Genomic DNA, 16729 nt, shown 5'->3' with positions numbered 1-16729 from the left:
CATCAATACACAATGACCTGGTAATTGTTTTTTATTTTTTAAATACAGTGCTTAAAATTAAAAACAACAACACACTTGTAAGGAAAGAACAGGCGTTGTTCATAACTGACATACTAAATAGAATATTGGGGAAGCATCAGAAAGGTAATTTACACAACCCTTCTAAAAATACTTGCTTTAAGACCAACACCTAATACCCTACTTTCCCACCATTCACTGCTTATGCTGGTATTCTAGGCTACGATTAAACAGTCAATTTATCTCTGCTTTTAAGCCTTTGCGCCCGTACAAACTCATCTCTTTCATTCTTTGCTCTGTCTTGCTTTCTTGACTTCTTCCATTAGCTCTTTCAGGTACTGGATCTCCTTAGTGATTGTATCTGCTTTCTCTACCAGTTCATGATTTCTTTCCTCAAGAGCTGCACACTCCGATAGGAGCAAATCTTGCTCTACTCGCTTCTTCTGTCGGTAACGTGTGGCTGCAGTCTTATTCTGCTCCATTTTCTTCAGCTGTTTCTCAACCACCATCTTGACGCGACTGGCTGACTTCACTTTTCCAACAAGGGTGGGCGATTCTGAATACTGAACTTGGGTTGGCTTGGAATCAGATGTAGGGTAAGGATTCACCCTTGAAGAGGAAGACTGGGGAGAGGATAGGGTTTGTGGTTTGGGGGAAGTTGGTTTTGAGGAACTCTTCACAACCACTTGACCTTCGCCCAGAGGGGTTGCTATCATGTTAAGCTCCTCTTTGTGAGCAAGTACAAGAACAATGCGGGTTGGGGAGAGGGACAGGACAATTTTAGGCACCCGAAGCTCAATGGGGGATGGACTCTGGACTTCTGAGATGTCCACCTCACAACCAAGCTCAAGAGTGTCAGTGGGGGACTCGGGTGAAAGTGTGGAAGGGGATGGGACTGGGGAGGCTGGTTCTGACTTGATCTCAAGCTCAGACTGCGGCTCAGGGACCACAGAGGAGGAATCTTCCATTTCAGGAGACGCTGAACAGATGAAAGGGGTAGTAACTGAAGTGAATAAAAGGCTGGAAAGTGGATCTATTTCAGGGACAGAAGCTGGAGTTAAATGGACAGGAGCGAGTGGTGAGGGTGAAGGAATGTTTTCAGAAGGTAAGGGCAGGGAATCCAACTCTATCTGTGACTCAAGAGAAGCGATGAGTTCTTCAGGGGAACTGGGTGGATCTTCAGAATCATAGGAGCCAATGAGAGAGTCCAGGTCGAACTCGCTAAAATCAATTCTCTCCGTCATCCATTCCATTTCACTAAAGGAACGCTCTGAGGAAAAAAAAACAAAAAAAAAAAAAAACAAGCTTGAACATTATAACTGAGTGCTTAAAATATTCATACTAAATCTAGAGATCAATGATTAAGTATACTTTGAAAACTTTTCTAGACCTCACCTTTGCCACCACCTGTGCCATCATTGTCTTGGCACAGCTCATCTGAGGAGATCCAGGACAGGGATGGCTGGATGAGCCCAGCCTTTTCCCCCCTCTCAAAGGAGGGAGGAGAGCAGGGTGGGGAGAGAGAGGGAAGTGGAGAGGAAGAGAAAGATGAGAGGGGCGATTCAGCCCCACCAAGAGGAAGCACCTCATCATCTCTATCCAGGTAAGACTCCAGAGGGTCAACCATCGGTGATGAAGGGTCCCAAAGAAGGGCCTCCATATCGGCCGGGCCAAACCGTGAGCTTATCAAAGACATGGTTGTCTACTTCAAGAGAGATCAAGGAGTGTTCTACAGAGAATTCAAACAATTTCGTGCTGTCGGGTACAGCAAAGGTGTGAGTTTCCACAAAGGACCTGAAAAAATAAATAAAGTGTAATTAATAGTTGTTGATATTATTTCACAAGACAAATTTAAGTTGTATTAAATAAAAGCAGCTTTAAAAAAAAAAAAAAAAAAAAAAGACTTCCATCATGGCAAAGCCTTATTTGGTCTTCCTGGCTAACAATGACGTCATTTGTCACGCCCTAAGCTTAAACCCACATATGGGTCATCCGTCACCTGTCACTATCATTACTGTCAGCTGGCAAGAGTTAATTTATACAATTTTAATTAAAATGTAATACAACGCTAACTATTTATCATTAACAGCAGAAATTCGATACAATTAGTTAAAACAATCAGTTAAAATTAAAAAAAAAAAAAACTCTAAAAAAAGCCATTACGCCATTGCTTTCGTCACGGTTGAAAAATACACCGCCATTTCATGTAATCGCCGCTCCTTTTTTTTTCAGCAACGTGCGCCATTTTATAAAGGACACACGGTGACAAAGAAAACCCAAAATTAACAGTATTACTAGTTTTTATTGCACTTAAAGGTGCCATACGTCTTTGAAGTTATACTGACGTTACAAGTGAACACATTTTAAGTTAATTTTAAAACAGAAACTATTACAAATCCGTCGACGATTGGTCAGACACCTGGCGCGCTGAGCGCGTGACGGCTGTCATGACATTGTTCACGCAGACTTCTCCACATCCAGTGGTCAATCATTTATTTAAAATATTTGTAAATTACCATTTGAGTAAACTATCAAGCAGACAATTTCATTGATCAGCCGAGCTGGTTCTAAAGCCTCACCGGCAGACGGAGACGTCATTTTATGACAAAAACAGCTGAAAGTATACTTACGCCATTTTGCAGTAAATGTAATGAGCCAGTGCACAAAGTTGTTGCACTGAGGAGTTTGGGCGCTGTCGACAGGCTGATTTTCACTCGGCCATTTCGGCGAAGATGGGAATCGCTCAACACTCAAATATCAACTGAGAGAAGGAAGAAAACTGCAGGTGATGACGTTGTGTTTACGTTTATATACGGATGCAGTGCGACTCTGACATATCCTGTCGCCACAGCTCTTTTGATTTTGTATTACTCCGCGCAGGCATAGCATAGACCCATCAGGTTCATGAAACGCGGTAATGAAGTGTAGTGAAATAATCGATGAAACACGTTTTTGGGCCTTTTTCTGAAGTATTTTGTCATATTTATTATTTCAAATTAGGAGAAATACGACAATAGACTAAGACACAGTCAAGGTTATACAGTAAATCAAAGTTAAACTGATATAAATAACATGTCTATCAATCGACAGTTTTATAAACACATCTGTCGTGACTCGTGGGTATAAAGAATATAGGTTTCATTCCATCAAAACGAAGACTGCGTCCTCCGGAGGTCTCAAACGTCATCGAGGCTGTCTTGTTTCATTTTTATTATTATTTAATTTAATTGTTTTATTGGGAAAGCAAAAATGTAAGTCAATAAAAGGGCATTGGAAATAGATACAAAATTAAGAAAAAGAAAGGCAAAAAAAATAAATATAATAATGAAACGAGACAGCCTCGATGACGTATGCGGCCGACAAACGAGACCTTCGGATGACGCAGACTTCCATTCATTCAATTTCTCCAGGAGATCAAGAACTACAGCAAAAGCAAAAAGACTTGTAGTATTTTTAGTGGTTATCTTTTTGATTAAGGGATTCTCATTTTGTACACTCTGGTATTTTCTGTATATATTTGTATACTGTTGTATATTATGTTCTGTTAATTAAAAAAGAAAAAGAAGGACGCAGCCTTCCAAAGTAGATTACTGTAATGTCGTTCGAAAAAATTCCCGGATGTGTTGTTGATCATTCTCCCGCCCTCTCACACTACAGGGTGAGTTTCGCCCTGGACGAGAATAATTATGTTGAAATTAATTTAAAAGTAACAGTTGACTTAATAAAGAGGCGAAATAGGCCGTTATAAACTCTATATAACAAGATATAATTAGAAACATTCAGCAGCGTTAAATGCATTTGTTTATTTTCTATACAGGCATATTTAAAAACCACATATGTAATTTTATGCAAAATTCAGTTTAAAATGCAAGTCAAGCGAACAACTAAATTAAATCAGGCATTGTGCAAACATTTGACAATTCTTTCAACATAATAACGCACAATAATTAAAACGGAAAACCCCACCGTGTTTAGATACAATTTTATAAACTCTCTTTACAATAAATATCAACCTTTAAGACCAGAGATCATAATTTATACCTACACATACTCTCAAAAATACTTAAGCCTATTTTAAGATTTACACATTTCAATTTCATGACAAAAATCCATGAAACTGAATTGTATAATTTAACAAAATGAAGTTAGTTTAAAAAATATATCAATTTATATATATATATATATATATATATATATATATATATATATATATATATATATATATATATATATATATATATATATATATATATATATATATATATATTGAATTCAATTTTATTGAATTTTGTAATCAAAGTGAATTTTGAGTGTAGAACCACATACATAGAATAGTTTATAATTGCAACAGGCACATTTATTCAAAACAAACAACAATTTTGTCTAGCAGGTGGTTTGGAAGCCATATAACATGTAGCAGCTGTTATTCCAGATTGTTATGATGCATAGAGTCGAATTGCATGTACAGGGATTCAAAGAATATCTATAGATTTACAGTAAAGATTAGAATAACAGTCCATATGGTATTTTGATATAGTAACATACTCTTATTTTTGATAATATTCCTGAATAAATTCTTCAATCTTCTAAATCAAAAGTGCTGTAGCTGGTATTGCACTTTGCACCACATAAAATCTTTTCTTGTGCTGGTATTGATTCATTTGGTTCCCTTTCGGTGAATTTTTCTGTGTGCTAAACATTTTATGTGAAGTTAAATGTCGACTATTCAACCACAGTGATTTGAACAAAAACATTAGGTTGCAGTCCGACTGTGCAGAAACCTGATCATTAAGCTTGTTGCTCTCTTTGTTCCCAAAAATCTGACTAGATCATTCACTAATTTAGTGTTCCTTTTCTCTCTTCAGGCAGCTCAGCCTCAGGTGATTGTAAACTGTGGAGGACGTCAATGGAAGAGTGCTGCATAGACCGAGGCCCTCTCAACTGCTTTACACACATGCTAGTATGTTTACACAGTGACTCTACTTTCCGGTTTTATTATTCTCATTAGTGGTAGGTTCTTTCTCAGGGAATAGCTCAGGGTTTTCTGCTAGTGTCGAACGAATTCTCTTCTTTTCTTTAAAGCGGCCTGAATTGGAGACTTTCACATGGCGTCCCTTTGTTGCTGTTTTGTCCACAATGCGTTCCAGGCGGGTGTTAAACTGGCTGTCTGCAGCTGTGTCGGGTGTCTCCCCGGTGTTGCTGCCGTGCTCTCCGGGGATTTCATACAACACCTTTGGCTCTGATTTCTTCTTACGCAGGAAGGTCAGTTTCCACCAGGAAGGTGCAGGTTCTGCGGTTGCCATTGAGACTTAAACACACTTTGACAGCTCTGCAAAGGGGAACAGAATGAGAGGTTTTAAATTCAATTCAAGTTTAAAGGAAAAGCAAATAGAAAGAAGTGATAAAGAGGACTGGTGATTGACCTCAATTATCCCTTTCCCACATACACTCACAGAGCACCTACTTCACCTACTTAGTCATGTGATTATCTAATCAGCCAATCATGTGGCAGCAGTGCAGTGCATAAAATCACGCGGATACGGGTCAGGAGCTTCAGTTAATGTTCACATCGACCATCCGAATGGGAAAAGATACGATCTCAGTGATTTAGACCGTGACATGATTGTTGGTGCCAGACGGGCTGGTTTGAATATTTCTGTAACTGCTGATCTCCTGGGATTTTCACACACAACCTTCTCTAGAGTTTACTCAGAATGCTGCCAAAAATAAAAAACATCAAGTGTGTGGCAGTTCTGCGGACGGAAATGCCTTGTTGATGAGAGAGGTAAACGGAGAATGGCCAGACTGGTTTGAGCTGAAAGAAAGGCTACGTAACTCAGATAACCACTCTATACAATTATAGTGAGAAGAATAGCATCTCAGAATGAACAACATGTCGAACACTGAGGCAGATGGGCTACAACAGCAGAAGACTATGTCGGGCACTTTATTAGGATCATAGGGTTCCTAGTAAAGTGTTCAAAGAGTGTACAGTCCTGGTACTTTCCCCTTAGGAACCGTCTAGATTAAGCACATACAAAAGCAACTCCTGTAGCTTTGACTGTTTTTCTTCTGACGTTGTTTGCATATGCGATTCAATAGCAAAAACTACAAAATCAACAACAGCTTGTCTTTAGGTTACAGTCTTTACAATGTTTGATTGAGCCATGCGGTACTGCATGCCTGAAGCCACAGTGAGAGGAGAGATGAGGCACTATTTTAACCATGCAGCACACGGAAAATGGAAAACGTTTTGAAAATGCACTATAGACCTATTTATCAACACAATCTTTTACAATAAAGACTTCTATGTCTCAACATAAAATATTGTACTGACTACGCACACATTGACTTCTTGATGCAATATTTGACCACGCTGAACCAGGCATGCAACGCTTTCATGTAAATTACAAATTCATGACGGTTAAATGTATAATATATTTCAATAACCCACTCTCAATAAACATCTTATTTATGTCAATAATCCCAGGAAAAATTCAATGTATTAATCCAGAAATCACTTTATTTTCTGTTTATTTTCATGTATTTCTCACAGTACAGATGCAATGAAAAACATGCAGTACAGATGCAAAACACGTTTCCCGTTGAAGTCACGCAACAGATCTGCTTACCTCTCCCACACACATATGTCAAGGGATTTGGAAAATTAGCTCAATCCTCTGAGTAGCAGGCTAGCAGCTACAAGTTACAAGTACTCATGGCAGCTGCCGACTCTTTGTATTTCTCAATGCTTTGTGCATCATACATGTTTTACCAATAACAGGCTGCAGCATCTCCCACAGTCCCTCTTCTCCCAAAAAGTACCTATCAGTCCCTCTAAATGGCTAAAAGTGACCAACAGTTCCTCGTGTGAAAATGGCGAAAAGTAGTAGTTCCGAGTAAAAGTACCTAAAACGGGCTTTAGTTCCTGCAGTGGGAAAGGGCTTCTTGTGTAGTTTCTGTGCTTAGGCCAGGGCTGGATTAAGACTCCATTTTGCCCCTGGGCATTAACAAATTGATGTCATTGATAGTTGCAAGGATTCGTACCTGTGGATGGAAACCTCCTACAGCAGTATCTATTAAATCAGTTTTTAATATCCTCAACCAGTAGTAATAATTGATTGTTAATGGCCCATCCTAAACAGCGCATCAGGTGCTACTTGACAGCACTGTCTAAGCACTGCTTTAGCAGCAGTCAGGACCTCTGGAGAATAATTTACTCCTGATGATAGTGATAATGAAAAACTTTGAAAAGACCAACGTAATTACAAAATTGCAGTTGTATGGTGCCCCCCTGGGATGTGGTCCCCCAGCATGTGCCCAATTACCCATGTGGTTAATACGGCCCTGGCTTTGGCTGGTTTATGCTGGTTAGTGCTGGTGCAAAATCTAGCTGGCGAAGTTGGTTGTCTAGCGTTTTGTTTTCTGCCAATGTTGGTTGACTAGTTAAGCTAGTCAAGAAGACTTGTTGGAAAACCAGCATCTGCACCATTAGGCCCTAATAAGAAACATTACTGTAAACTTCTAGTTGTCCAGCCATTTATTCTCAACATAAGAAATAAGAATAGTGTTATAATGTGTAAGCTGATATCTCAGAGGGAGTGTTCTGAGGCGATCGCTAATGAAAGATCTATGTCTTGCACTAGCTGGGGTAGCTGCTACTGAATTTTTTAGTGTAGCACCATATGGTAGAGATATGCCAGGTTTTCAACATGTAGAGCTCCGGTGACAGCCCTCAAATTTCACACACGCTAAACCGCAGCTCAATGCTATGAATGGAAATGCTACATGTGCTGTATCAGAAATCATGCTAATGCTAAAGGAAGCCCAAAGAGGAGCTACATTAGCATTTCATCTGATATATAGTTTATGACTGCTTACAGTCAATTTACAAAATTTGTGGCATAATGTTGATAACCACAAAAATATTATTTTGACTCTTCTCTCGTTTATTTAAAAGCAGTTACAGTTAGAATAAGGCACTTACAATGGAAGTAAATGATGCCAGTCCACATGAAAATATACATTGTTTCAAAAGTATAGATACATGTGTTAAAATTGCTTAATAACCACATCTTTGTAAAGTTATCCTATATTACATTTTGCAACCTTTTTGTCATTACAAGGTAATGTCGGTAAACCCTGTAATCTGCTGTACACCAATAAATCCATGATTTTATCACACTTAAATCATGTTAACATGTATAATGTTTATGTCTTATTAATTATGTCCTCTGGCCCTATTCACTTCCGATTTTTTCCTTTTTTTTAATTGAAGTCAAAATTAGTTTTTGCTATAATCAACATAATTCCACAAATGCTGTCGATTGAGCTTAACTTGTATTGAATATTGATTCTCCGATGCATAATTACATGGCAGGTGAACATTTCCACAAAAATGTGTAGATACCTGTACACATTTGTAGTTACACATCTGGGGTGGCTGTGGCTCAGGTGGTAGAGCAGGTCGGCCGCTAATCGCAGGGTTGACGGTTCGATTCCTGGCCCACATGACTCCACATGCCGAAGTGTCCTTGGACAAGACACTGAACCCCTAGTTGCTCCCAATGGCAGGCTAGCGCGTTGCATGGCAGCTCTGCCGCCATTGGTGTATGAGAGTGTGTGAATGGGTGATTGGGACACTGTGTAAAGTGCTTTGGTAACCTCTAAGGTTAAAAAAGCGCTATATAAGTGCAGGCTATTCACCATTTTACAAGTTGCTGTATTTTGTCAGTTCACACTGAAAGCATTCAACACTTTCACTGTCTTAATTTGACTCTAACTATGCCCACACAGAATTTGCACACTTCTGTGGTGACTGTGGGGAAAATCTGTACAATTTTGCTGAATTTATTTAAATATGCTAAAATGTGTTAAAGGGATAGTTCACCCAAGAATGAAAAACAAAATGTTGTTTTATGACTTTTATTCTTCCAAAGAACACAAAAGGAGATGTTAGGCAGAATGTTAGCCTCAGTCACCATTCACTTTAATTATATGGAATACCGATAAAAAAATAATAAAAGTGACTGAAGCTAACATTCTGCCTAACAGAAAAAAGTAAAGAAACTCTTAAGGATTTGGAGCAGATTTAGGGTGATTTAAAGATGACAGGTTTACTGTCATTTTTGGGTGAACTATCCCTTTGAATGGGCCTGGAAGTATTTAATTAATATACAGGTAAGAGGCCAATCCCCAAAAATCTATGGAGATTTCTGTGGATTTCTGTTGCCGCAGATTCAGTGCAGGCATATAACTCAGTGTTGGGGTGAATTTAAAGGAATATTCCAGGTTCAATACAAGTTAACATCAATCAACAGCATTTTTAATTAATTTTGACTTGTCCCTCCTTTTCTATAAAAAAAGCAAATATCTGTTTTACAGTGACGAACAAACAATGGAAATGAAGGGGGCCAGTCCGTAAATGTTAAATATACTCTGTTTCTAAACTATAGCCACAAGACATAAACAATATGTGTGTTGGAAAATAAGAAATTTAAGCATTTTATTCTTATGAAAATTTAGTGAATCCGGCCCCATGTGCAAAAAAAAACAAAAAACAGATGTCGCACGATTAGTCATTGATAAAGGTTCACTGTTTGCAATGAATGTGTAATCAAATGTGTCTCTGTACAAAGGTCATTCAAATACACATTTATCAGCAGGGTTTGGGAGGGTTACTTTTGAAATGTATTCCACTTCAGATTACAGAATACATGCTGTTAAATGTAATTTGTAATGTATATAATTAGATTACTCAAGGTCAGTAACATATTCTAAATACTTTGGATTACTTCTTCAGCATTGGTAGATTTTTTCACTTGTTTTGACTATAAAAACTCTGCTAGTACAGTAAGACAAAATACACATTTTAAAAATATATAATACCTAAATATCTTATGCAGTGTTGTTACTAAAACAAGATTAATCAAATTGATCTTGTTTTAAGGATTTTTTGATATTTTTTGATGTAAACAATATGTGTTAACATGATTTTAATGTGATAAAATCGCTTAATAACCTTTTCTGTGTAAAGCTATGGCCAATTTTACAACTTAGTTGCCATGACGATGTCTATAAAAACATCAATTTAAACAACTTTAAAACAGCTCAAATAATAAATGAGCTTTTACAGAATAATTACTATAAGTGCTTTTATACAATTATAAGCTTCACATTTCTGCCTTAAACCCTCAAAACATTGGCCCCATTTACTTCCATTGTAAGTGTCTCACTGTAACTTATATTTTTTAAGAAAAGGAGGGACAATTCGTAATAATTTTTTGTGGTAATCAACATTATGTTACAAATGCTGTCAGTTGAGCTTAACTTGCACTGAACCTGGTTATGGATTCTTGGATGAACACATTGGTGATGACCTCTTGTTGTACTTCTGATCATTTCTGATAACAGGCCATAATATTTTAAGTGCTGTTGTTTTGCTCGCATTTGCAAATCTCATTCAATTATACAGTCGAATTACACAGCTGTTGTGGAGAATGAGTTCACAGTCCAGAGAGAGTTTAAGGTCCATAACGCCAACAGCAAGAACAGCTTCTTTGATGTAAACCATTAAATTATTATAAAGAAAGGAAGCACGCCTTGAATATACATGGTGGAACACAGTCCCGATGCATACCCCGACCACACACTTATTTACAGATGGACAACTATGCACACAAATGCTTTCAAATATTTTACTTTGACATATCATGGAAAATGATACCGCTTTACTGTGCATGATCATATACCCAGCTGACTAAGACTTCGGTGGGTAAAAATAACCTCCAACATATAAACTCCCGCTCTGGCAGTTGTATTAAGGTGCAGCACTGTGTGGCAATACACATTCAAAGAAAAAGAGTTGGCTGTTGACTGCCGGTTGCTTGGCAACAGAGTGGTCATTTTCATATGGCATGCTAATTTCTGTTCTCTCACTGACGGCTTTGACTCTTGCTCTTGCTTTTATGTTTACGAGAGCAAACAGAGATCAGGTGCCTTTCAACCTGACAGCTATGTTTTTGAACTTCAGTGCATTTAACCTGAAAGGGAGCTCTGGTTAATCCTAATGGTCCCAAACCATTATCCGTATTGTATTACATATCTGAAAAGCTATAAGTATACATATTGTAAATGATTGTTTAAGAAGTTACGCCAGTTTACTGCACTAACCATGTGAAGCGTTGGATTTTATTGTGCATTTATAGCACAGTTTGATCAGCACAAGTGCGGGGTGCGTGTGATTCATAATATGAAAGAAACCGGTTATGCAACACAGCCTTTTAAACTATGCCATCTGAGCAGTTTGTAATGTTAATTGTGAGGTTTGTCAAAGCAGTGCTGTGATGTCCTGCTAATGTCAGATGAGCTTTGCCATAGGCATTGTTATTTTGTCAGAATTTGGATATGGAAGGTTTCGCACGCAAGAGCAACTCCTACGCAAGGCATATCCTCCTGTGTCAGGCCTCAATCGTGTAGTCCATGCTGTTAGGACAACAGAGCAGTCACTGTTCACCAATACTCTTAATCTAGTTTTGTGGTTTTTCATATACATATAAAGATAGCAGTCAAGGAAACTGTTCATTGTTTAAAGGACAAATCTAGGGCTTTCCTGAAACAAGTTAATGACCCCAAACTTTCTGTGACCTAAATACTCTTGAAAGATTTGATAAGATTGATAGATCATGATAATGTATGGACTGGTTTCAGTGCCACCAACTAATTCAAACGTCTAATTTATCTCGTCACGCGAATCAGTGGCCGCACATTAACAGGGGTAGTTCACCCAAAAATAATATTCAGCCATCATTTACTCATCCTTTTGTTGTTATATACCCAACTTTCTTCCGTGGAACACTAAAAGTGATGTTAAGCAGAACGTTATCCTCAGTCACCATCAGTGTTAATCTTGTCAACGAGACGAAAATGTTCGTTGACAATGTTTCTTTTTTTATTTTGTCAACGTTAACAAAGACGAAACAAAAAAGATGCATTGTGACAATAATAAAATGGTTTTAATTAAAACATATTGTTAACGAAAGTATGAAGAGAAACAATATTGCAAGATATGGAAGCGCAGTGTAGTTCTAGCGGGAAGACTAGCAGCTATATATCATCACATCATTAGCGAGTAATTCCTTGCCAATCGCATGTAAGCCATTGCTTTATAAGTCTGCTCACAATCTATCACATTGCTGTTTCAGTGTGCTAACACGGCAACCTCCACCACCCCACCACCACCTGTTGAGCCCTGTCCCGCACGGGGGTAGGCTCCTCGCCCCTGCCTCCTATCTCCGGCAGGACATGACGGTTCCGGGTACAACTCCCTCGGACCGCCGGACGGGGCCTACGCCAAAGAGAGAGACATTACTTTCTGTTTTACATTTATCAAATAAATGGCATCTTAAACGTCACTCAAGCTGCGTGTCTTCCCGATAGAAATATGTTTTTTTTGTTTGTTTTATAAAGGCGGAAAAATCTAGAGAAAAATGATTTATATAATCCAGTATTATCTCACTCTAACGCATCCTGTATTTAACATTAATCAGCTACCTGTATATCCACAATTTAAACGTAATATTACTTTAATCTGTACAGACAATGGACTACTTGCACTGAGCCTCATGACGTACTTCCGCTTTGATATAGTGGGGCCCGCTAGTTGCTGGTTGAATGTGTTTACATGGGTCGTAGTTGCCTAGTTCCTGAACTTAAAATTATTGTTCGAAAGAGGATTTTAAAGTACGGATCTTTTCAGAGATGGGAGACGAAATATTGTGAACATTAAAAGTTCAGTAGAAGAACAGTTTTCAGAGCTTTAATTCAGCCCGAGCCGATGCTCCTCCAATCTACGCACATTTCAAAGTTTCTCCTCACACGGAGGTCTGTACCAGACATTTAACCACAGATCAGCTCGAAACGCAAATGACAAAAGGTGGAAGGAGACATAAAGGGTGTCGGCACCAGCGGCGGTCTTTGAATTAAACAACTACGTGCTTCAGTCACTGATATGTTCCATGTGTGAGGGAGAGAGACACGATGAACGCATGCATCAACCTGTTTTTAATAAATTTATGTTTTAATCACTATTTTGTGTCTCTGTTTCACTGATATGTTCTGTATATCGATAAATGTTGAAATGCAAATGCATAAGTAAGAGCTGCTGAGTCATAACCTTTGAAATATATTAAATATATGTGGATAATACAACTGCTTCATTCTGTTCTGAGTGATTTTAAAGCATGGTCAGAGTAAGATAACTGCTAATATATTTATAAATAAAACATCTGGGACATTTTTCCAAAGAAAAGTCATTTGCAATCATGTTGGAATTTATAGTTGAATCTCAACTGGTATGAAATATCTTCAGTGAATGAAACGTGTGTTAATGAGACGGCCAGACTACATATGTTTGAATTATTATTCAGGTGCTTAGTTTAGCAACATTTGGAAAGGACAAAATATATTTAGAGGCAAATGATCAAATTGAGATGTCATGTTACCACCAAAAATATGATTTATTGATTTAATCAACTGACAGCCCTAAAAAAAGAAATAATCTGCCTTCCCATTAATAAATCTCTGCATGTAGACGCACTGAACGCTGTAACCGGAAACACCTGAACCGCACTACTTAGAAATACATGCAACTGTATTGCAAATACATGCAGTCTTGTTTGTGTCTGATTACAAAGTAATTAGTTGATGTAATCAAATTACCTTTTAATAAAAAATTAGTGTAACGTATAACATTTAAAATTCTTGTAATCTTGAAATTACTTTTAAGTACATTACTTTCACTAAAGTAATATGTAAAATACATTTAAAATATGAATTAATTTGTACGTCTGTTAGCATTTCTGTGACAGCTGAACGGTGTGCGACAATGAATAAGGTGGACATTTTGGATTTGAACAGAAAACCAAAAACATTTCTTGGAAAAGTAATTTAGAAAGTAACTTATAAGAAAAATAGTAATCTTTTTAGATGAAGTAATCAGTAAAGTAATCTGATTACATTTTTAGAAACGTAATTAGTTAAAAATAGTAATCTTTTTAGATGAAGTAATCAGTAAAGTAATCTGATTACATTGTAGAAATGTAATTAGTTATTTGTAGTGAATTACTTATTTTGAGTAATTTAACCAAAACTGTAAATAAAATTACATAAAATGTATAACTTGCATTGTGAATATGCCATTTCCTTAAAACACGCTACACATAATGCAGTATCCTAAACGGTCTAAATGTGAAGTATTTCACAACAGAGTAACGTCTTGCTAATACTTCTGTTTATAGCTAAATAAATGCTATTATTTTAGGTGCTCAGGTTTTCAGGACAATTTAACCTTACATAACCTTTAATATGTTTAATACATTTTTCAATAATTGTAAGTAGCTTTTAATTGTAAATATTTACAAATTTGGTTAAAGTTTGGTCTGTTACAGTTTTAGACATTGTATTATCGTCAACCAAAATATGTTATTTTTGTCGACTAAAATGTACGCCCATTTTAGTAAAATGGACTAAAATGAGTAAATGTGACTTGATTAAATATTGACTAAATTTAAAGCACATTTTCATCAAAAGACTTTCGCAAAAATTTCGGAAATTAACACTGTCATCATTCACTTTAATTGTATGGAAAAAATATGCAACGACAGTGAATTGTGACTAAGGCTAACATTCTGCCTAGCATCTCCTTTTGTGTTTCACAGAAGAAAGAAAGTTATTCAGGTTTGGAACAACAAGAGGGTGAGTAAATGATGACAGAATTTCCCTTTTTTGGGTGAACTAAAAAGCATGTTTATCAGGCTGGATCAATTATTTTGTCCTGAGTGATCCAGTTAGTTTCAACAGTAGCTCTCTGAAGACGTGTGTTATTTAATTGTTCCTTTAGGTTGTTGGAAAGAACATCAGGTGTTAATTGGAGATCCTTGGAGAGCTTCACTCTGGAAACAGTCATGTTTTGTGGGTTGTGTAGTAAATGCTGACTGGCAGAAGACATGGACTGCGGTGAAACGCAGGTAGCCTGAGGTCAGAGGAATTGCATAAGCGTTGAGACCGTTTCCCTTTCATTTGAATCCTGATGTCAGACAGCAGAAAGCATAACCACAGAGTGTAAAATGCTCCTGTGTTTGACTTCAAAAGGCCTGATTGTGTACAGTAGCAACATCACAAAACTCAGGTTTTGTGTCGTTGAGGGTATGCTTCTAAATAAATATTACTCTACTCTCACACTAGGGGCCGTATTTGTAAAAGACGACACAATATAGTCTCATGACAACTTAATAATTTGTATGAGGTTGTGAAATAGATATACGACATGGCTCGTCTTTTCAGCAACACAAAATATTCTTTACTTTTTTCCTAGTTGGAAAATAAGAAAAAATATGTAGTTAAGCAAAATTTTATTCTTACGTGAATCCGGCCCCATATTCGAAAAAACAGATAGGGTGGTGCATGGGCACATGCAGGCCAACCCAGTTATAATGCACATTTTTGTAAAATCTGAAATATCAATTTGAATTTAATATGGAGATAATAGATGTATAGCCTTCTTAGTCTTAGTTTATTATGAACAAAATACGTTTTTAAATCCCAGTTACCCATTTTAATTAGAATTTTGCCTAAAGGCCCACCCATTATTTTATTGTATTCTTTTTTCAGTATTTATCATTACATTCAAAATACAAAGACTTTCATTGCACCTTTTAAACTTGCATTTTTAACTTAACTGCAAGAAATGTTTTGCATTTCAAAGTGTTCACTTGATTGCAAAAACCCCCCACCATACACTTCACGGACTCCTCATTGTGCAGATCGCACGATTAGTCATTGATAAAGGTTCACTGTTTGCAATGAATGTGTAATCAAATGTGTCTCTGTACAAAGGTCATTAAAATACACATTTATCAGCAGGCTTTATTCTCTATAACATCTAGAACTTAACAACGATTTCAATTTAATATGTATTTTACCCTTTGCAATAACCAAACAAGTAGCAGAGAGTAATTGTGTCTATAACCTAATAATAATTAATAAGCAAACTGCAACAGTAATTGTATGGCAGTTCATGGATCTCAAGGCAAGTTCTTTTTACCCCAGTGAATTGGTAATAAACCTCACCTGTGCAGGTGAACGTATGTCCGTTGAGATGTTATTATCAGCCTTCCAGAGTTCACTATCCCACTGTTCCGTATTTCAGTTCTTTGCACAGTCGAGTCCAGCAGGTGAGGTCATCGCCCTATTGGAGCCCTGAAACTGATTTATGTCTTATGTCTTCTCCTGAATTTAATTTGCTTCTCTCTTTCTTTTCTCTTTTGCCTCCTCTCCGGCTTGGCTGTCTCGCTTTTTCTGGCAGCCAGGTGGAGATTCACAGGTGCATGACTCCTCCCTTCTGGAGCCACACACACACTCTTTCTCTCACACACAATTGGGCCACTCCTTCCTTTGGTGCTTGAATAAACAGAGCAATGGCAACATCAAAACAATAGAACAAAAGCAAATATATACCTGGATTGGGTGTAGAGGACATACTGTAGATGTTCATGGCTGTTTGGAATCTGATATTCTGTAATCAGCAGGGTTTGTTGCTTTGTGTGGTGTTGTATCAACTTGTTGATTCAGACTTTGTAGAATTCCTTTGCGTTATTGTTTCTTTTTTTAATTACTGAATCTTTAATGGGATATGCACAATGAATGAGAACGG

General features: G+C 37.3%; 2 protein-coding genes across 2 annotated transcripts; both read right to left on the bottom strand.

Moving 5' to 3' along the window:
* Positions 1 to 13: 13 nt before the first annotated feature.
* Positions 14 to 2795, bottom strand: LOC127652605 (cyclic AMP-dependent transcription factor ATF-4-like). The gene is made up of 3 exons (XM_052138842.1): positions 2649 to 2795; positions 1414 to 1812; positions 14 to 1288 (listed from the first exon to the last, which is right to left on the bottom strand). Exons 2-3 carry the CDS (start codon positions 1712 to 1714, stop codon positions 303 to 305), a joined length of 1287 nt encoding a protein of 428 aa, XP_051994802.1. The 5' UTR covers positions 1715 to 1812; positions 2649 to 2795; the 3' UTR covers positions 14 to 302.
* Positions 2796 to 4299: 1504 nt separating this feature from the next.
* LOC127652623 (proline-rich protein 15-like protein A) lies at positions 4300 to 16430 on the bottom strand. Its single transcript, XM_052138869.1, has 2 exons — positions 16147 to 16430; positions 4300 to 5347 (listed from the first exon to the last, which is right to left on the bottom strand). The coding sequence occupies exon 2, from the start codon at positions 5319 to 5321 to the stop codon at positions 4998 to 5000; it is 324 nt and encodes a 107-aa protein (XP_051994829.1). The 5' UTR covers positions 5322 to 5347; positions 16147 to 16430; the 3' UTR covers positions 4300 to 4997.
* Positions 16431 to 16729: the final 299 nt, after the last annotated feature.

This window comes from Xyrauchen texanus, chromosome 12 (genome assembly GCF_025860055.1).
Source record: "Xyrauchen texanus isolate HMW12.3.18 chromosome 12, RBS_HiC_50CHRs, whole genome shotgun sequence".
Classification (NCBI taxonomy): domain Eukaryota; kingdom Metazoa; phylum Chordata; class Actinopteri; order Cypriniformes; family Catostomidae; genus Xyrauchen; species Xyrauchen texanus.
Note: the sequence above shows the minus strand (reverse complement) of the source record. Positions and strands in the feature narration are given on the sequence as shown.

Coding starts and splice junctions, on each gene's coding strand:
- LOC127652623 (XM_052138869.1), bottom strand. CDS start 5,321: ATGGCAACCGCAGAACCTGCACCTTCCTGGTGGAAACTGACCTTCCTG.
- LOC127652605 (XM_052138842.1), bottom strand. CDS start 1,714: ATGTCTTTGATAAGCTCACGGTTTGGCCCGGCCGATATGGAGGCCCTT. Junction 1,289..1,413: donor TGGCACAGGTGGTGGCAAAG/GTGAGGTCTAGA, acceptor TTTTTTCCTCAG/AGCGTTCCTTTAGTGAAATG.